At 41.5% G+C, this 22071-nt stretch overlaps 1 protein-coding gene across 6 annotated transcripts; it reads left to right on the plus strand.

The window, feature by feature from the left end:
- The first annotated feature begins 12564 nt into the window (after positions 1-12564).
- Positions 12565-21366, plus strand: LOC113663934. Of its 6 annotated transcripts, none has more exons than XM_027179418.2 (7): positions 12565-12718; positions 13290-13410; positions 13641-13669; positions 14709-14993; positions 15770-16036; positions 17992-18100; positions 20399-21366. In XM_027179418.2, exons 4-7 carry the CDS (start codon positions 14747-14749, stop codon positions 21228-21230), a joined length of 1455 nt encoding a protein of 484 aa, XP_027035219.2. In that variant the 5' UTR covers positions 12565-12718; positions 13290-13410; positions 13641-13669; positions 14709-14746; the 3' UTR covers positions 21231-21366. The 6 variants fall into 6 exon arrangements, with proteins under 6 accessions (XP_027035219.2, XP_027035217.2, XP_047678846.1 ...); XM_027179416.2 differs by lacking the exon at positions 13641-13669 and adding an exon at positions 14055-14540; XM_047822890.1 differs by lacking the exon at positions 13641-13669.
- Positions 21367-22071: the final 705 nt, after the last annotated feature.

A 22071-nucleotide genomic window follows, 5' to 3' on the forward strand; every position in this document is an offset into this window, starting at 1 on the left:
TTAGGTTTCATGTTTTGTATGACTCACGTATGGAGGCTAAAATGTTCCATGTTTTCTGCACTATAACTAGAATAAACTTCAACCCCATTACCATGGATGCCACCAGAATCTGAAGGACTCTATATTTAGTCTCGTATCTCTGGAACAAAATGACCTTGTTGACTAAACATCTCTGAATATTTAGTCTGGTATCTATATAAACAAAATGTCTGTTGACAAAATCTCTATACCGTCCTTGTATCCCGTATCAAATGGAGACCGGAAGATGCCTTAAAGCCGGAGCTCACTCCCACCCCCCCACCCCACCCCCCACCCCCCTATAGTGGGAAACTGTTATTTTCCATGTCCTCCTTTCTTTCCACCCCCTTATTCAAACATTAATAGTGTGACATACTAAAGGTTTTTCCCCTATGTCCGTTCCCATGTCCGAGAAAATGTAACTAATTATCGTCTTCTATTTGTGGTCGGAATTCTCCTCTATTAGATTCCTTCCAAACAGGGATTGAAGACACACCCTTGAAGCTTTCCGATATATTACAGTGGGAGATGTGGGCATGTCCAGAATTTGATTGACAGCTATTATGTTCTGTGTGGATTGGGAGATGATTCAGGGATTTGGTTTGGCTTTGACATGCGTCCAATAAAACCTTAAGGCTCTGCAGCATCCCGGTAACAGGCTGTAATTTCTTTCTGTCCGGTTCCAACGTCAATAAGGAACACGGATGATCCCGTCTCAGTTTACACGCTGACGTATTTTTTTCACACTAAATAACAGGATGACGTCAGTATGATGGATGGATGATGCTGAGGCTCATGTATCCAAACCCAAACACCAACAATATGATGGAAAAATCAAACTTTTTTTTTTTGTCCAAGACCTCCCACCAACCTCCTGAGGTTACTTGGCAATTCCGTCTCGTTCCTCCGGATCATTAAGGATATTAGGAAATCACCGGCATCTTGTGAGAGCTGCTCAGGAGACAAGATGACAGAATGATGGAGAAGCTCCTGATCTGTAACGTCTCGCTCGACCTACTTTATCTGGTCCGGTGCAGATTTGGTGATTTCCAAAGATCTCAGCAGAGCCTTTGACGTTCCCCATGTTATTTTGCTGGATCTCTTCATCTTTAAGTCAGAGGTAATTGTCGCTGTCTCCTGCAGCAATATCTGGCATCTGCAGCTTGCGAAACAAAACACATTTGCACACAGGCACAGTCGCGTTATGGAGAAAATGACTGAGAGCAAACGATCCAGATTCAGGCTGTAACGCAAGGCAGCACAAAGGAGAGACGTTTTCCTAAGCTGGGTGTGTAGCGCCGTGAAGAATAACACCAAGATCATGATAAGAAAAGGTCAGAAATAAAACCAACACAATTTCTGCCTTGCTGAAGGAAAAACATCTGATTTATTAAATTAAAGACAGGGTCTCTGATTTTTGAGAAATGCTTCAGAAAACCGAGTCAGGCCGAATAACAAACAAAAATCAAAACAAAAATCAAATCAAACGTGTAGCCAATGAGCAGAAAGGGGCGTGGCTTGTCTATGCAGCGGAGAGAGCGTTCAGTGCGCGTGTGTGACGTTAGCAGAAAGCGGTTTTAACATCGACATGGAGGATAAAAACAAAGTAAGAAAGTGAAGAAAGACTTACGATAAGGACAAGAAGTAGGACGTGTTAATATAGGATCAGCTTTCCAGCACTGGAGAGAACTGAAGGAGCAGGAAGTTGGCCACATATTCACAGGTTGGAGTTTCCCGAGTCAATAACTCCTGAGCTAAACGCTGTTACTACACAAATAACACCTCTTTTCTATCGTAGTAATGTAGAGAGGCAGCTACAACCGCGTTTTGTGTAGTAACAGCGTTTAGCTCAGGAGTTATCGACTCGGGAAACTCCGACCTGTGAATATGTGGCCGACTTTACTTAAGACGCCGAGGCGCTTTTTTCCTTCTCGATAGGTGAGTAACGTTGGTTTTGCTTTGTTACACAGAACTAATATATGCCTTTGTCCTTTACATCATTATGCTTGTGTGGCATTTTTGCTTGTTTGTTTATCTACAATCGTATTGTTCTTCCCTTCAGCTATGATAAAGACACATTTCTTTCCGTTAGTCGCCTGGGTTACGTGTGTGTGTGTGGGCGGAGCTATCGATACAGGGGTGGGACCCGTTTGGGTTAGGGGCGTGTTTGTTTTCGTGATTATAAATGTCGACATTGGCTTTCAAAAATCGGAGTCCCTGCCTTTAATTTAAACGTGACAGAGAAACTTACAGCCTTAGCTTTGAGTGACACTCAACACTGACACTGGAGACTCTTTCTGTAAACTTGCTTTAAGAAAACTCCACCATGTCAACATTAATACACGGTTTTTTTTAGCTAAATGCCAAAGAAAAACCGCCCTGAGGCTGACGGGAGAAAGCTAGCCAACTAAACCGCTAGCTAAAAGAGAGACTGTCGCTGTGTTTCAAATCAACATGAAATAAAACAAGTGTGAAATATCGGACATTTCATGCACTGATGCCAGCTGAGAAAACAATTTCAAGATGGCCGACGACAAGCCAGTGGACGAGATGTCTTACAGAAAAGGTCAACGTTACGCAATTTATTTTTTAACACCAAATTCCTCTAAAGCTAGCAGTACATACATGTGTTTAGTACATCGTTTGGGGGACACCTATTCTTATTAACCCTTTGTTCTCTGTAGGATGTGTGAATAGGAAAAATATTGATTAAAAAAACTGGTGTAAGGTCAGGAATTATGGAATCAGAATATTGGGACTAGGGGGGCACGGTGGCTTAGTGGTTAGCACGTTTGCCTCACACCTCCAGGGTTGGGGGTTCGATTCCCGCCTCCGCCTTGTGTGTGTGGAGTTTGCATGTTCTTTGCATGGCGCTTTTCTCCGGGTACTCCGGTTTCTTCCCCCGGTCCAAAGACATGCATGGTAGGTTGATTGGCATCTCTGGGAAATTGTCCGTAGTGTGTGAGTGTGTGAGTGAATGAGAGTGTGTGTGTGCCCTGTGATGGGTTGGGACTCCGTCCAGGGTGTATCCTGCCTCGATGCCCTATGACCCCTGAGATAGGCACAGGCTCCCCGTGACCCGAGGTAGTTCGGATAAGCGGTAGAAAATGAATGAATATTGGGACTAAATAATGCTCAGCGTTTAAAGAAATAGTCTTAAAATAAAAAAGGTTTATATCGCCAGCCGATGTTATATAAAACCAGTGATTTTACGCCCTTTTTCGTAGGAATAACTAGTTTTGTCACATATTTGATGAAATGCTAAGCATCTGTCTTGCTAACAGTGTTACTGTTAGCGCTCCAGTGAAAACAAAAGGAGGAAATCTCAGTCACTCTGCATGACTTGGCTGGTCGAGAACATTCAGGAGAGTAAAGTATTGTGTAACTTTGATTTTATGCTAAAACGTTGTGTAGATACCGATGCTTTCTGCTAGCCTCTGCTTTATTAGCTTCATGTTTTCAGCCTCTGTGGATGTGAGGGCAACCGGAAGACTGAGCACAGTTAATCGGAACAACGGCTGCCTTTGTAACACACACACACACAAACACACTCTATTGAAGGAAACACAATGGCGTCTTTGGGAGTGATGGACTGAGTCAGATGTCCCTGGTTATGTGGAAGAATTGGAGGAATTCTTGCTGAAGTCCCACTGAAGTAACGATTCATTCCTCAGGGTTTTCCCTGTCGGATGGATAACAAACGACTCCCCCACTGGTGTGTCAAGCATCTGTTCTTCTCACAGCAAAGATCTACTCGAAGATCGCACGTGGGCTCGCACAAAACTTCTGCTTTCAGTCAACACGATAGAAAAAAACAGAAAGAAACGCCTGCAAAAAAAAGACAGAATGAAAGATAAAGCTCGAGAGTTTTTATGTAAGCGTTTGTTCTGTCTCTAAATCAGAACTTCAGAGACCCTGAGACGAAGTCCATTAATTAACCTTTATGAAAAAGTTCCAGATAAAAGATGTGATGTCTTTACTCTACAAAATAAAAGTAAATGTTTAAAAGAAGAAATTTTTTTTCCCAGATCCCTGAAAATTTACACTTGAAAAACTTCTTTGCCAACAGAAAACAAAATGGCGGACAAAACATGGTGTAATTGCTCCATTTGGTGGCAAAATGGCAAATGTTAGCATTTGCATGAGCTAAAATTGCTAACATTATACGTGTGCTAACAGAAAACTAAATGGTGGAGATGTGGTGAATTTATGGAAACAAAATTATTTTTGTAAAATCTCATTTTTGGTAGCGTTCACACTATACGTTAGCTTTACTTACCAGTTACAGATTACAACGTAAAAAAAACGAGCTAGCTTGCCGACTCTGTCACTACACAAAGCGCCTCGGCGTCTTAAGTAAAGTCGGCCACATATTCACAGATTGGAGTTTCCCGAGTCAATAACTCCTGAGCTAAACGCTGTTACTACACAAATAACACCTCTTTTCTATCGTAGTAATGTAGAGAGGCAGCTACAACCACGTTTTGTGTAGTAACAGCGTTTAGCTCAGGAGTTATCGACTCGGGAAACTCCGACCTGTGAATATGTGGCCGACTTTACTTAAGACGCCGAGGCGCTTTTTTCCTTCTCGATAGGTGAGTAACGTTGGTTTTGCTTTGTTACACAGAACTAATATATGCCTTTGTCCTTTACATGATTATGCTTGTGTGGCATTTTTGCTTGTTTGTTTATCTACAATCGTATTGTTCTTCCCTTCAGCTATGATAAAGACACGTTTCTTTCTGTTAGTCGCCTGGGTTACGTATGTATGTGTGGATGGAGCTATCGATACAGGGGTGGGACCCGTTTTGGGTTAGGGGCGTGTTTGTTTTGGTGATTTCAAATGTCGACATTAGCTTTCAAACAACGGAGACCCCACCTTTAAGATGATCATATTATCTTTATAGCCAACATGACACTGTGCTAACATTAGCTAACTAACAGGTCACCTCAGCTAACCTCTCCAGCAGTAGCTAGTTAATATTATGTAGCTAACGGAAAAGACCATAAACACATGAAAGTTTTACGATATAAATTTTAGTTTTTACAGTTTCTCATAGTCCAAGAAACCGTTAGCGAATGTTAAGCTTACTGCTAATTGTTTATTTAAAACTAGCAAGCTATCTAATGTAAGGGAAATAAATGTTGAACTGAACTCCTGACTTCTTTAATACTTTTATTCCTGATCCGGTCTGAGTCGGTTTACGTTTTTAATGTTGTATCACAGCTCGACATGCACTCTGGTTTTGTGTATTTTGTGTATATTTTCTTCCTCTGCGAGTTTTTGGCAGTCGAATGCGTCTTTCCTCCGCTGACCTTCCTGAGAACGAGGCTGTAACAGAAACAACACGATTCCACAGACACTATATTTAGAGTGGCCTCCATCAGGACCGTGAGCCTTACAGGGAAAACAATCCACGACGTCAGGAAAAAAAAAACGTTTTAAAATAAAAGTCCAATGGGATCGTGATCTCGGTTTCTGCCCCAGCAGAGAGGCTCGAATTCTGTTAGAAATGAAAATTAATTATTATTATTGTTGTTGTTGTTGTTATTATTATTATTTAATCCGTTTGTGTCACATGACAGTGATTATATGTCCAGAGTCAGTACACGCCGCTGTGTTTGATTATTTTTCGAAACATGAGGAGAGAAAACGTAAGAAATGGCTCATAGACTTTCTCAGGGGAAAGAAAATGACCTCCTGATGCACATTAATGTTGGACAGTTGACGTGGTTTTGTTTCTTTTTTTAAACCCATCACTACTCCGCTTTTATATTATAATATTAAAAATCCACAATTATTACAGTATTTAGGTAATAAAAGCTTTTAAAGCCACAATATGTAATTTTTGGTCGGGATAATAAAGCCACTGGTTGTTGTTTTTTTTTTTTGTGTTTTTTTTTTTTTTTTACTATTAAGGCCACATAATCTGTTACTTTTGGGGGGATATTAAAACCACAATAAGTAAATCTTTGGGAGTCTATTAAGATACCTTTCTTTCTTTCTTTCTTTGTTTTTTATTTTAATATTAATGCTAAAGTGTGATTTTTGGGCTATTAAATCTATGATGAGTAATTTTTTGGGGGGATATTAAAGCTTTTTTTTTTTTTACTATTAATGTCATAATGTCATTTTTTGGTCTATTAAAGCAACAGTGAGTAAATTTTGGGGGCAATTAAAGCTAAAAGGAGTAAACTCTAGGGAGGCTATTAAAGCTGCGGTAAGGAAGAAATAAAAAAAGATATATCCTTATCTTTATTCATTTATTTTTTGTACTTCTAAAGAGAAAAAATAAAAGGAACTTAAAGGAAGCGAAAGAAGTAATTAATCTATGAAATTTTGGATGAACAAATGGGATATTAAAGCTGAAACCAATATTAAAACAGAAAAAAAGCAAAACATTGCTGTTGGTCTTTATTACTGTTAAAAGTTTACAGCACATCAACATAGTGGCATGAAGAGAAGTCCAAAAACATCCTCTGCTTTAAAGAGAAAGATAGATAACAATTTGTGGCGAGCAGGAAAAACGGCGACAAACTGGGAACATAAACAACACGAATCGCTTACAGGGAAGTTCGAGACGCAGCCGCAGGAGGAGGCAATAACACAAAAACACACCAGAGTTAATGGTGCAGAATGTGTGTGTGTGTGTGTGTGTGTGTATGTGTGTGTGTTTGTGTGATGTTAATACACTTGCAGAAAGAGATATCCAAGAAACATGGGGATGAAGAAAGCATGTGGACACAAAAGCCAAGAAAAATACACACAGTAAGGTCAAAAATCAAAGGCACGTGATCCACTTTAACCCTTTAAAATGTACCTTGGAGGCAAACAACAACAATAATAATAATTGTTGTTGTTGTTGTTGTTGTTGTTATACACAGTGTTGTTAAAGCCTTGATTCTGATTAGTTGGAAGGCAATTTTTCTTCAGCAGAACTTATTTTGACTAACAGGTAACTGACAGGTTTCTAGTCCTGCACTGGTTCCAGTTTATCGTACAGGATGTTTATTTAATGTTTATGGTTTATGGAATGAGCCTCATAGCAGGGGAGGTTCTAGCCCTTTATTAGGGTGTCTCCAGCCCCCTGTCTGTGATCTCAGCCACCCTAAAACTATAAGTATATTTTTTACTTTCATAAATAAACAATAAAAATGATATTAAAATGCAGGACATGTCGTCTATGGGAAAGAAAATTATTTTTCAGTTTAATCCAAGAGCGATTTTTTTTTACTTTGTTTTTATGCGCGTGCGTTGTTGTCTGTCAAAAGTGCGTCTTCAGCTGTCTGCTTTATTTGAACGGAGAAGCTCGGGTACGCGCAGCGTGAACGCGCAGTCAGAGCTGGAGGCGTTTATAACGTTTATCGGCGGAAAGACGCAAAGACGGCAACCAAAAGCAGTGAAATGTCACTATTCTTATTACCGGAGTTGTAGCACAAACAAAATATTAATGCAAACAATCCATTTAATACTGAATAAAAATAACATTTATTGGTTTGGTCTTTGTCTTGTGAATATTAGTTTATTAATGACTGCATGAGAGAGAGAGAGAGAGAGAGAGAGAGAGAGAGAGAGAGAGAGACTCCAGTAAGGAACGTCCAGTTATTTTGTTTATTTTTGGTCAATTTTATCATACATTTTTGTTTTTAAATTTTATCATGATTTTTTTTTTTAATCTTAATCTTCAATCTTAATATTGACATTTTTAGCATCATTTTTACTGTAATATTTTTCAGAAATTTTATGAGAAATTCGATCACGAAGTTTTTATAGTTATAATTTTAGCATATATTTTGTGTAGTTTTTATAGTGTAGTTTTTTGGGGGGTTTATTTATTCGATTTTGTTTTGAAAAATTTGGTCATAAATTGAATGTATTTTAACAGTTATTTTATCAGCAGTTTTTATTATACATTATTGCATGAATTTTAGCAAAGATTTGTCGTAATTCTGTCGTCATATAGAATGAGCTGGTTGGCTGTTGGCTACTGGAATAAGGCGATGCAGCTATCACTGGGAGGCGGAGCTTTGTGTTGAAGATTATAATTGTGTGTGACATACACACACACACACACATGCACGTATGTACATTTCCATGAGTTTTCATCCCTGCACACACATCCACAAACAACACATGACATCAGCTGCAGTGTGTGTGTGTGTGTGTGTGTGTATGTGTGAGGGTGTGTGTGTGTGTGTGTGTGTGTGTGTATGTGTGAGGGTGTTTCCCCAGAGTGACCACATCCAGTAACAATGTTAATTTTCTCCCTGAATGTTTCTCTGTAAAGGACAAGAAAATGACGCATACAACTGTACTACAAAAGACATCGGTTCCAGCTACAGCAGGCCGCAGTCCAAACACACACACACACACACACACACATATACACACACACACACACACACACACACAGAGTTTAGAGCACTCCAAAATCAACAGCTCTTTAACTCGATGAGTGTGTGGATGTGTGTGCGTGTGTGTTTTTGTGTGTGTGAGTGTGTGTGTATGTGTGTGAGTGAGTGCGTGTGTGTGTGTATGTGTGTGTGTGAATATATATGAGTGTGTGTGCAGGATGTAAACATGAGTGTAAAGCTCTGTCCTTGCCCGACTCCTCGGGGCTGTTGCTCTTCTTCCTGTCGATTTATTTCCACACGGTGACTAATAAAAGGAAAGTGCACAGATGTTCTCCAAAACAATCTCTCTGTCTCTCTCTCTCCCTCTCTCTCTTTCTCTCTGTCTCTCTCTCTCTCTCTCTCTCCCTCCCTCTCTCTCTCTCTCCCTCTGTCTCTCTCTCACTGCGGTCAGCAGTTAGTACACAATGGGAATGATATTTAACTAAATGCTGTCATCCCTGATGACCGTGTCTCAAATAAAAATATATTAATTTGTGATGATCTCTTTCTTTTACACACACACACACACACACACACACACACACACTCACACACACTCACACACACTCTTTACAGTATAATAATAAAACCGTGACTCATCCGTTGGAAGGATGGACAGCTGCACTTCACTTGCCACCTCGTTAAAAAAAGAGAAAGCTCTGCGTGTGAGAGCTCCAGCTTTGAGCTTCACATCTGCGCTGGCTAACTTCCTGCTGCCAGACCGGTTGCTTCCTGTAGATTTGTTCCTAAATAAAGGAATAAACAGAAACACAGCAACACCAGACATTCCCGAGCTCTCGATCTTTACACGTGCTGCACTAATTACACCCTGAAAATCCTCCTGAATTTCCTGAAGCTTCTCTGTGAGCCTCAGGACTGAGCTTCAGCTTTGCTCACCATGTTTTAGCTGAAGTTACAGCAGGAGATGAACTGAGAGAACGAACACGTCTGTATCCTGACAGGACCGAGCAGATGACATCGTAACATCACACCAGTAAATCTTCTCTTCTTTAAAATACACAGGGTTAGAAGTTCATCCTGGTAGATCTTCAAATTAAACCCGTTAAATAAACGTCTTTTATAACAATACAAGACGTTTTAGTGAAAAACCTGAAACTATTAAAACGCTGAGTGAAACGAAATGTTTCTGTGGATTTCCCCCAAATTTTACACCACAAAAAAAAAAAATCACTGGAAATTTGACTGACTCTCAGCTCATAGTCACACATCACGTCACATCTGTTAAAATCCATCATATGATACACCAGTGTAAAAAAACACACACACACACACACACACACACACACACACACACACACACACACACACACACAGGGTGGGGTAAAGATCACATTTCTCTGGGAGATGAAGACAGAAAATGATATTTAAAAAAACAAAAACGAGTAATCGGTTGTGGATTTAGACAAGAGTGTGAAATGTTTCTGCCTTTAATACAACAATGATAAATGAGAGAAAGAGAGAGAGAGGTCATTGAGGCAGGATACACCCTGGACGGAGTGCCAACCCATCACAGGGCACACACACTCTCTCATTCACTCACACACACACACACTACGGACAATTTTCCAGAGATGCCAATCAACCTACCATGCATGTCTTTGGACCGGGGGAGGAAACCGGAGTACCCGGAGGAAACCCCCGAGGCACGGGGAGAACATGCAAACTCCACACACACGAGGCGGAGGTGGGAATCGAACCCCCAACCCTGGAGGTGTGAGGCGAACGTGCTAACCACTAAGCCACCATGACCCCCTCTGGATACTTTAAAGAGAGAAAAAACTAAAAACAACACTATGGATCTGGGAAAGTGGGATTTGATCTGATTCCATGTGAGGAATAAAACCCTGTATGATGTTGTTTTAGGAAAATATTCAATGGCAAACAAAATGTAATATAAAAAAAAATCTCCCCAATCACCTGATTTCATGAAAGATTTGAATTAGAGTTGTTTTTTTTGTTTATTTTTTTAAATTTGCCGATAATCTACAATAAATTAACCTTAAATGACCAAACACATCCACAGCAGGACAGTTAGCCATTAAACGGAAAAAGAGCTGAACATAAGAAAACAGTGATGAACTAAATCTAATTAGCCAAATCGTCCAATACACACACACACACAGGGTGCCATTACTTTTACTTACATCGTTTCACATTATACAAAAAAAAATGACACAAACTCAGGAGCGTGACTCAGACAGCAACAATTATATGAACGTGCAGGATTTACATGAGCATCAATAAATTACAAATAAATCCGTTTATGTCCGATTTGATTAACGAGGCTCGTTAGATGCAAGTCACACGAACACACACACACACACACACACGGTTTTACAAACGTTTGTGTGAGCGATTTACGTACAATTTGTTTGTATCCAAATGATGATGTAACTTTTATTGATTTATTCTTTATAGAACAAACAAAACAAAACAAAACCGTATGAAGTTTCTGCTCCTCTTCCTCATCTTCCTCTTCCGTGATTAGCGAACAAGGCTAAACGCGTCAGATTTCCCTCGTTCGCCTTTACGGATTTCATAGTAAAGGAATAATTTGAGGAAAAATAATACAGATTCTTCCTCTGCGTGTGAGGTCACGTTTCATATGTTTTGTATTCTTACTTATTACTGAGGAACAGTTCATGTCTTTGGAACGGAACATCTGCAGACCTCCAGCAGATCCATGTGAATCACACACACACACACACACACACACACACACACACACACACACACACACACACACACACGATCCCAGGCCCTGTGGCTGTATTTCCTCTCCATAAACCGTGACTCTGTAGAGTTTAATGTTGACCCAATATCCGACACCGTGACAGATAAACCTATAGCGCTCGGCTCGGGCGTCGGCTTCGTCCAAAATCAACAACAAAGCGTCTTGACTGATTTCTAATCTGCAGCCTGGAGGTAAAAGCAAAGCAGGCTGCAAATGATTAGAGGATGAAGCAACAAAAGAGAAGGACACACACACACACACACACACACACACACACACACACACACACACACACACACATACACAAACCGTAAAGAGACAAACTTCAGCTTTGGCCCAATCATCAATCTGGATTAAATTTTAGCTAACTGGCTAACCTAGCTAAATGCTAGCTAACCTAGCTAAATGCTAGCTAACCTAGCTAAATGCTAGCTAACCTAGCTAAATGCTAGCTAACCTAGCAAAATGCTAGCTAAAGGTTTATGCTAAATGAAGAATGTACTGTAGTTTAAAGAGCTTCAACTTTTGGCATCGATTCAAACAACGCAGCTTTCTATTTAGAGTGATTTGTTCTGTTGGTTACCAAGGCAACATTCTGTCAAGTAGCTAATAGAAAAGCTAGTAGCTTTTACTTTTTATTTACATTTACTCACACCTCTAGGGCCGGGGTTCGATTCCCGCCTCCGCCTTGTGTGTGTGGAGTTTGCATGTTCTCCCCGTGCCTCGGGGGTTTCCTCCGGGTACTCCGGTTTCCTCCCCCGGTCCAAAGACATGCATGGTAGGTTGATTGGCATCTCTGGGAAATTGTCCGTAGTGTGTGAGTGAATGAGAGAGTGTGTGTGCCCTGTGATGGGTTGGCACTCCGTCCAGGGTGTATCCTGCCTCGATGCCCGATGACGCCTGAGATAGACACAGGCTCCGCATGGCCCTAGTAGTTCGGATAAGCGGTAGAAGATGAGAGATGAGAGTAATGTGACTCACACACACACACACACACACACACACACACACACACACACACACACACACACACACACACACACACACACACACACACACACACACACACACATTCGATCAACAGCCTCTCGTTTTTTCTCTCACGTTAATGAGACAAGAGAAAAAAATACGCAGCTTGTCTTCTTACCACGGAAACCCCTCATTTCTGATGACGCCATCAAACCGATAGCTTACACCGTACATGTCAAAACAAAATAACTGCAGAAAACTATGATTTCATGTGGAGCATGAGCAAGCTGTTGCTATAGAAACCTGTGACTCGTAGCTAATTAATTAATTCAGCATCGTCAGACATGTGACCAATCAGAACTGAGAATTCATAGTGTTTTTTTTTTCACTCTCTGTTTCGTCTTAACGCGAGTTCCATAAATATTAGGATTTTTGTTCGCTCTATAACGAGTGTAATCGGTTATAAATGTGATCATATAAATATAAATACGATATCGTTTTATTTATATAGATGCAGCTGCACACTTTTGGAAAAAACTCTTCGTAAAAACGCTTTGATATGAAACATGTTTATCTCAAACTGTACGTTTAATAACTTCTTAAAACGCATGGGAACGCATTTAATCGCACTCACACACACTCACTCGCGCACACACACACACACACACACACACACACACACACACACACACACACACACACACACACACACACACACACACACACACACACACACACAGACACAGTGTTTCACAATCAGAACATATTATTTATATTTTTAACAATTTTATTGTGGGCTTTATGATGAAATCTCGGTGCCCATGGCTGAGGAATGTTCAGAGAATAAAAGCAAAAGTTAATGACAAACACATGCGTACACATTTTTAAACACACTCACAAACACAAACACACATATTTCTGAACACAAATGCACACAAACACACACACACACACACACACACACACACACACACACACACACACACACACAAATACATTTTGGAAAACACACACATGAACTTACACAAACACGCACGGACACACACATTTCTGAAATTACACACACACATTTCTGAACTTCTTTCTGAACACACACACACACACACACACACAGGTATCAGACTAACTGTGTTTGTGTATCCATTGACTACAGCAGGACTCCTTTGCTATCGAACTCTAAACAAACGCTGGGCTTTAAACTTGCTGTCACCACGGCAACAAAGAAGCCGGACTACCCCATTAACACGGCACAGACGCTCCTGAACACGGCACAGGTAGATCACTCGTATAAGTTCAGATCAGTTCAGATCAGATCAGATGTGCTGATAATCAGATGTGCTGATCATTTATTTCTAGCGCTGTGTTGTCTCCAGACACGACGGCTTAGCATCGTAACGACGTTTTACAGTTTATTAGAATTTATACAAAAGAAATGAAATAATGAATATGATGATTTATGTAAATGTATGTAGATTAGGTAATGAAATTAGTTCTGCTATTTTAGATCTGCAGAGATCATGTGATCAGCAAAAAGTAAGTGGAATCTAACTTAGCTGTATCACGTGATCAGCACTTTCAATCTAACTTAGCTGTAATGTATTATAAAAAATAGCGATAAAAATGTTTTGGGTGATTGAGAAGATAAAAGACAGATTTCATTTCTGAAGATAACAGACCAGAAGTCCGTGTGAAAACGTCCTTCTGAACCCGTACGTTCTCTCAGAGTTCACACGTTTCCTGCGCCGCCAGAACGCCGTGAGCTGATTTCACGCTTCGAGAAACCGCGATCCAGAAAATATTTGTTTTTAGATGTGCATCACAAAGATCAAATCTATCGGTGTCTAGAATTCTGTTCAGATTGTTTTAAGGAACTGTTGCTTTCCTGTTTCATTCTTACAAACTGTCATGTGATCTACAGGCTGCTGGTTTCTAGAAACATTTTCTCAAGGTAAACTGAGATCGAGTCCAAGCTGAGATCGAGTCCAAGCTGAGATCGAGTCCAAGCTGAGATCAAGCCCAAGCTAAGATCGAGTCTAACCTGAGATCAAGCCCAAACTGAGATCGAGTCCAAGCTGAGATCGAGTCCAAGCTGAGATCGAGTTTAGCCTGAGATCGAGTCTAGCCTGAGATTGAGTCTAACCTGAGTTCGAGTCCAAGCTGAGATCAAGTCTAAGATGAGATCGAGTCCAGGCCAAAATGATCAAACATATAAAATATGAAAATATATCAAATATAAATATTAAAAATATATTAAATATAATGTAGGGTTTTTTTTTTTTTTACTTTTTCAAGACCCTCCAGGAAGCACTTTCTCTCTTGTACCATCTCCTGCTGGGTTTAAATCTCAGCGGTCTACCAGCAAAGCTACGCTTCATGTGAACACTAACATATTTACATTCAGTCTGTAAGAAGTTGAATTCTGTCTGAATCTTTATTAATTGAGGAACCAGAGATTCTTCTGGGTTTTTAGAAAATACTGAGAATGTCTTCTTCATTCAGAATTAATCGATCCTTCTTCTGGAGTGACAGATACTTACGCTCTCTCTCTCTCTCTCTCTCTCTCTGTCTGTAGATCTTCTATAACTTCTGATCATCACGTGCCATTGAGCCATGCAGCACCCGAATGACGGCGTTCCCTGTGATCGTGGCTGTTCCTCCACCACGTCGTGGTCCTTCTCTGTAAGTCAGGGACTTCACCTTCACGTGTCAGACCGGACGACAGCCTCGAGTTCCAAAGCGCTGAGGAAGTACGACTTCAGACTGCTGACTCCATCCACTGGAGGCACTTTTCACAGAAGAGGCCTCGCGGCATCAGGAACGTCCTCATCGGTGACTCAGAAAGGCCGGTCGCTCATGGGTAAGAACACAGACACCTGCAGGAAATGAGCTGAGGATGTCATTTAGTAGAAAAGTGTCGGTTTAGTAAAGTAACTAATCCCTGATTATTATTTTAATTGCTGACTAGAATCTGGTTCTCCATCTCACCCAGGAAACAACAGTACTGAAAATCAGCACTCCAGCCATTTTGAAATATAGTAGTGAGTGAGATAGTTTCAGAAAGATCCTAAAAAAGAATAATTTCCTACACGATTCATCAGCAGGAATCTAAAAACATTCCCATTACGTACAAATCAGACAAAGTTCTGACTATGTCCCAAACACTGGTGCTAACAAAACAGTTACTCAGGTCCAAGCTGAGATCGGGTCCAAGCTGAGAGCGAGTCTAAGCTGAGATCAAGTCCAAGCTGAGATCGAGTTCAAGATGAGATCGAGTCTAAGCTGAGATCGAGTCCAAGCTGAGATCGAGTCCAAGCTGAGATTGAGTCTAAGCTGAGATCGAGTCTAAGCTGAGATCGAGTCCAAGCTGAGATCGAGTCCAAGCCAAAATGATCAAACATATAAAATATGAAAATATATAAAATATAAATATTAAAAATATAGTAAATATAATGTAGGGTTTTTTTTTTTACTTTTTCAAGACCCTCCAGGAAGCACTTTCTCTCTTGTACCATCTCCTGCTGGGTTTAAATCTCAGCGGTCTACCAGCAAAGCTACGCTTCATGTGAACACTAACATATTTACATTCTGTCTGAATCTTTATTAATATCCGACATAACGATGTTCCTGCACCAGCATGTGGGAGACGGTGCGTTCTGTCCCTGAGGCCCGGGCGCTGCGGCAATAAAACCGAAAAGCAGAAATCCAAAGAAGCCGAAGAGAGCGAGGGAGGAAAGAGCGCTGCTGACGGAATGGTGGATGAAAGCAGGAAAGCAGGAGAGGAGAAGAAGAGAGCGCGTAGCTGCGTAGCCAGGACGAGAGCGACGGTGACGTCAGACGCTCGACCCTCCACTGCTCCGGCACACACTCGGGCAGGACGGAGTGACATTAACAGTCTAGAAGGTAGTCCAGGTTCTCCATGTTCACTAAACCTCTAATGATGTGTGTAACATCACGTTTCTATGCTAACAAGGTGAGTTATTCTGCTTTCAGGAGATAAGGAGATAATACTTGGGGTTAGGTATCAACCCAGAACACTGGGGTTAAATACCCCCTCACTGAGGCAGTCCTAATGTTTGTTTGTTTCAGAAGGCGACTCTAAGTAAGTAAACAAAGTCCGCCATTTGAGACGAGGCCGACTCTTCCCATCTGACGACCGCCCCAATAAACAGGCACTTAACCCGAGCAGTCGCATGCCATCAATCATCGGCCGTTTACCCCTGAACGACTTCGTCTGCGGGGCAGCTCTGGAATCTGGAAGCAACAAGTCAGCACGGTTAATGAGCCGTTAGCTAAGGGGTCATACAGGCTGCTCACCGTCCCCCTCCCCCAGATACCCCAGGGTTACACGGCTACTCACGGACACGCGCCATCAAAAAAGTTCTGAATCGCTTCAAATATTTAAAACATTTAAAGTGTCAAATTCATTTTATGGATTTATTGCCCTAATTAAACCAAAGTGCTGCTTTAATCCTGTAAAATAATCCATGATGCAGACGATGATACAAACGTCCGAGCAAATTCTATAGAAGTAAAAATATATTTTATACAAATTCTGTACAACAACAGAAGATGGAGTAAGGAACGTTGTCGGTTTGTTTTAACTACAACGAGCGAAGCTAAGAAACCGATGTTTGTTAAAATCACAATACAAACAAACTGAATTAAATAAAGATAAAATCCGTCCTGAACACCTACGAGCAGATTTACGTTCAGCTGCAAAACAACAGAAAGAGAGGTGAAGAAGCTCCTCGTAAATCTTCCAGTAAAGCAGCTCAGCCACTGCGGCGACTCCAATACCGCATGCACGTTTCAACAGGACGCTGATTTCTCTGAGGTTTTTTTTACTTTACGTGTTTCTCTCCGGGCGCACGGTGGCTTAGTGGTTAGCACGTTCGCCTCACACCTCCAGGGTCGGGGGTTCGATTCCCACCTCCGCCTTGTGTGTGTGGAGTTTGCATGTTCTCCCCGTGCCTCGGGGGTTTCCTCCGGGTACTCCGGTTTCTTCCCCCGGTTCAAAGACATGCATGGTAGGTTGATTGGCATCTCTGGAAAATTGTCCGTAGTGTGCGTGTGTGTGAGTGAATGAGAGTGTGTGTGTGCCCTGTGATGGGTTGGCACTCCGTCCAGGGTGTATCCTGCCTCGATGCCCGATGACACCTGAGATAGGCACAGGCTCTCCGTGACCCAAGGTAGTTCGGATAAGCGGTAGAAAATGAATGAATGAATGAATGAATTTCTCTCTGGTCGTTAATATGTAAGGATTTATTCTTTAATTAAAAAAATCCCAGTTGTTTCTTGTAAGTTTTATTTTTTACTTTAAACCTTCCAAGGTGTAGCTCAAAGCCTTAAAGAGTTACTCAGTTCAATTAATCAGTGAGATAAAAGGCTGTAATGTAAATGTCATCACCGATGTAATGTTACAGCGAGGACCGATGGTAGGAAACACACACACACACGTCCGTGATCTTGTGTGAATTCTCTGACTGATTTGTATCATCGTGTATGTCCCGTTAGAACTGACCGTGTGTACAGCTCACTCACACTCCTCACTCTTTATCGCATGTGCGATCTTTATAGCCCCTCACTCAGCTCCACCCTGTATTCGAGTAGCGAGCTTCAGGATTGTTAGCACCGACCCGAGGATAGCTTTTAAAGTGCTCGTGTCAGAGGAAAGATGGATTGGAGTGAAGCTCTGCAGCTGGAGTGAAGCTCCGAGGCTCAGAATAAACAGGCGTTAGTGAAAGGAGAAGTCAATAAAAGTGATTAATCATCAGAAGCTCTTAACTGATGACTGTGTGTGTGTGTGTGTGTGTGTGTGTGTGTGTGTGTGTGTGTGTGTGTGTGTGTGTGTAAAGAAACTCCAGGTTACAGTGTGGTGTGGAGACACCGTGACCCTGCGGATTGCCCCTCGACTGGAAATCCAGTTCTTCACCTCTATCTGCCCGACTACCGCATCGACCCCAGGTTATTACTCACCTTTATGCCACAGCACTATAAAATTCTGGATTCTGATTGGTCGGATGGTTTCCGTGGCAGCAGCCCTGACAGTAGTGCTGATTCACATGTGCACCAATGCCTTAATTAAAATCAATCAATCAATTAGTCAATCAAACAATCAATACTGCGGAGTTCAAATACTGTTACCTAGCAATGCAAAAAATATAGAAATAAAAAATTTCTGTGGTAATTTTGCATGTTAACTGTTCAGTACAGTTTTACTTTGTACAAGATTTGATGAAAACAACGACAGAGCAGCATTACAGTAAATCAGTAGTGTGTGTGTGTGTGTGTGTGTGTGTGTGTGTGTGTGTGTGTGTGTGTGTGTGTGTGTGTTACGTCCTGTCTGATCGAGAAGAATCGTTTATCGCTAACGGTAACGGCAAAACGAGCTTAAATAAAAAGGCATTATTTGAGGTTTATGAATTTTTGAATTTTACTTCTGATTCAATTTTTCTCAGACGAGTGTAAATAAGTGGAGACGAAAGAGTGAAGTTGTCTCTGTAACGTCCTGGTTGTGTGACAGCATTAGCGAAGAATGACACAAGGGCTAAAGTTAGCGCAGCGACGCTCGTTTAAGCGGACCGATGAAATCCTTGCGAGCTCCAAATTCTCCAAGAATGAAGTGTTTACATCATGTCCATCATTATCTCGCTGTGTGTTAAATCTGCTCCGACCCCAGACCCTGCTGAGGGATTTCTCCATACCCCGGCTGTCATACCTAACCACGGTTACGAGGCAGCTGGTGGTATTTATCTTTGAGGTAGAGGCAACACATGGCATTGTGGGAACTCCCTGCACTCCGCTGGTGCTCTGGGGATATCTAGTGACATCTCATCTCATCTCATCGTCCAGCACAAATCCCTCCAGCTCAGAGATGGATGTCCAGCTGCCCTGGAAATCACGTTAGCGCCGACACGGCTACATCACCCACGAGGCCTTAACGTCATTTCAGATTTTATTACTGATAAAACAGGCAGGAGTCACGGCGGTACAGCGAGAGTCGTTTGTCTTAATCAGATAATCAGTAGAAACGTTTCATTTGGCTGAAATGCACTCGATCAGACGGGACGTGTTTCGTGTCCCGTGTTAATGCGTCTCCGTGGAAACAAAATACAGGGAAAAAAGTCTATAAGGAAAAATGTTTGGTTTAAAGTTGAGCTCAGTTAAATGTCACGTGTTAAAGGTACGTTCTTGTAAGTTATAACCTCAAAGGGTTATCGTTAAAGTGAGAAAAAAACGATACGAGTGAAGAGGCGGAGTTAATGTTCTCATCTCTTACGTATAAATTTTATGTAAAATCATACAGAATTCTGTCATGTTATGTGATTATGAAGTTATGGGTTTGTGTATGTAATGACTTTATTTATGCAAAAATCAAACGTGGGGCGGAGCTTATGTACGTTCCTGAACTTATGACTTAATTCACAGTTAAGACGAGGAGCAGAAATAAATAAATAAATACATTAAAATAAATATGGGGGCACGGTGGCTTAGTGGTTAGCACGTTCGCCTCACACTTCCAGGGTTGGGGGTTCGATTCCCGCCTCCGCCTTGTGTGTGTGGAGTTTGCATGTTCTCCCCGTGCCTCGGGGGTTTCCTCCGGGTACTCCGGTTTCCTCCCCCGGTCCAAAGACATGCATGGTAGGTTGATTGGCATCTCTGGAAAATCTCTGGTGACCCGAGAAGTTCGGATAAAGCAGTAGAAAATGAATGAATGAAAAATAAATAAATAAATAATACAGACGATGTACAGAAACACGATGGCGTGAGATAGTGTAATCTCTAGAGTGTAAATCTTCTAGTGTTTATATTTACAAAGTCGTTTTCTGAATTAGTTTTCAACAACCTATGGTCTTGGCTGATTTTTCTGGTGTAAAGTAGAAAGCGTGTAAATCTGATTCGTTTTGAATCTGTCGACTTTTATACATAGACTTTCAGCAGCTCTGAGAACAGATCGTTACGCTCCTCAAGCCTCCGGCTCTCTCAGCAGTGTCTTTAACACATAGATTAGACATCGCTCTGTTTCACCAGACCAGATGGGTTTAGACCTGTTTGTGTGGTGGTAAAGTGGCAGCTCGGTGGGTAAAACATTGGACTAGAACTGAAAACACTGTGAGAGGCCACAGAGCTGCCATTACTTTTAATGTCCTTAATCCACAACTGCTCAGTTGTATAAATGTCATTAATGTCGTAAAGGCGTCGGCCGAATGCCGTGAACGTAAATAAACACAACGATCAATTAACAACGTTGTTTCCCAATAGGAAAGAAACAGACGAGGCGTCGGACGCCGAGACGGATCAGAAAACAGGGGAGATTCGAAGTCAACCACAGGAAAAAGAAGGAGCAGCTGATGTCCTGGAAGACGTCATGACGACGGAGACGGGAAGTGAGCAAAAGTGTAATGTGGAAGAAAACGATGAAAGACGACGAAGCGGTCAGAACGAGCTCGACGAAATAGAAATGAACAAGCGAGGTGGTGTAAGAGAGGAGAGTCCTGATGACATCACTCAGGAACCGGGAGAGAAACGTAGCACTGAACATTCTGGAAAGTCAGACGATAGAAATCAATGTGCAGCAGATGTTTTTAAGGAAAGACCTAAAGCCCCAGATGTGAAGTTAAAATCTAAAGACAGAAACTCAGGACAGGACAGGACGCGGAGGCCGACTCTCCCAGCATCGGCTTTATTTATCCCGGGCACGCTCGGACGCACACGCTCTTCGCCATCGTCATGTATGCTCCCACCTTTTTACGGTTCGTCGTTTGGTCACAGCATCAGAACCCCTCATACCCCGGAACGCCATCGAGCCAAAACACACCTCGCCGGATCCTTCAGCTTCGACAAAAGAGCCATAAAATCCGTGACCCAAAAACCTCCGAGCTGGGACAGTACAGGAAATCGACTCGTGTTCAAAACAGAACCCAGAGGAATAACAGGGCCCCGCCCCAAAATATTGAGCTGTGAGCGGTGGGGGCCTCTGCCTCGTAAAACCAAAACCACCAAGACGTTCGTGTGGGGGCCTCGAGGGCCCCAGGAGAGTAAGAGTGTGTGTGAGCTACACGCTCGGACCAACAGGTGGAGGGGGGAGGACTGATCCGGTGATGTCATGTTTCTGTGGATTTATGATACCTGTTATCATTATCATTCATAATGAATAGCCGATGGGTTGCCAGAGCTGTAATTTTTACAAGGTCAACGTGAAAAAGTCAAATAAATACAAATATATCGAATGGGTTTATGTAAATATATACATATACATGACAAGTGCCGTGAGACAGTGTAGATGAGGTGCAGAGACATATTTTAGAAAGAGACATAGATTAGAAAGAGGAAAATTGGTTAATGGATGAAAAAGAAAAAGAAAGGAAAGTTTAGCCATGCTGAAAAAAAAAACCATGAAATCTTTTGGTTACTTTCAGTCATTTGTGAGGGATGGACGGTTTTTATTGAGATCTGGCAACCGTAAACAGAGCTGTAACACTGTTTCTGTGCGACTTGCATTTGAGGGACAGAGGACAGGACAGAGCTAATGTTTATCTTATATGTTACATGCTAAATAAATAAATAAACAAATAGACAGATAGACAGACAGACACATATGTAACGCTCCACATTCACAATACAAAAATGAAAAGCTTTAAATGAGACGATGGGAATAAAAACACTGAGAAACAGAGTGTGTTTTACTAAAACAGGATCGTTTGACACAAAGTGGAAGTGTAAATCAACCAGTGGAGAAAATGTACATGGACACAGTAATAAATAGATTAAGAGATGGAATGATTCCATAACTGCATCTGTAGGGAGAGAGAGAGAGAGAGAGAGAGAGAGAGAGAGAGAGAGAGAGAGAGAGAGAGAGAGAGAGAGAGATTGATGAGGAGAGAGAAATGAACATAGTAATAGAATTGAATTGAATTGAATGTGGCTGCGGTTTG

Source organism: Tachysurus fulvidraco, chromosome 14, assembly GCF_022655615.1.
Source record: "Tachysurus fulvidraco isolate hzauxx_2018 chromosome 14, HZAU_PFXX_2.0, whole genome shotgun sequence".
Classification (NCBI taxonomy): domain Eukaryota; kingdom Metazoa; phylum Chordata; class Actinopteri; order Siluriformes; family Bagridae; genus Tachysurus; species Tachysurus fulvidraco.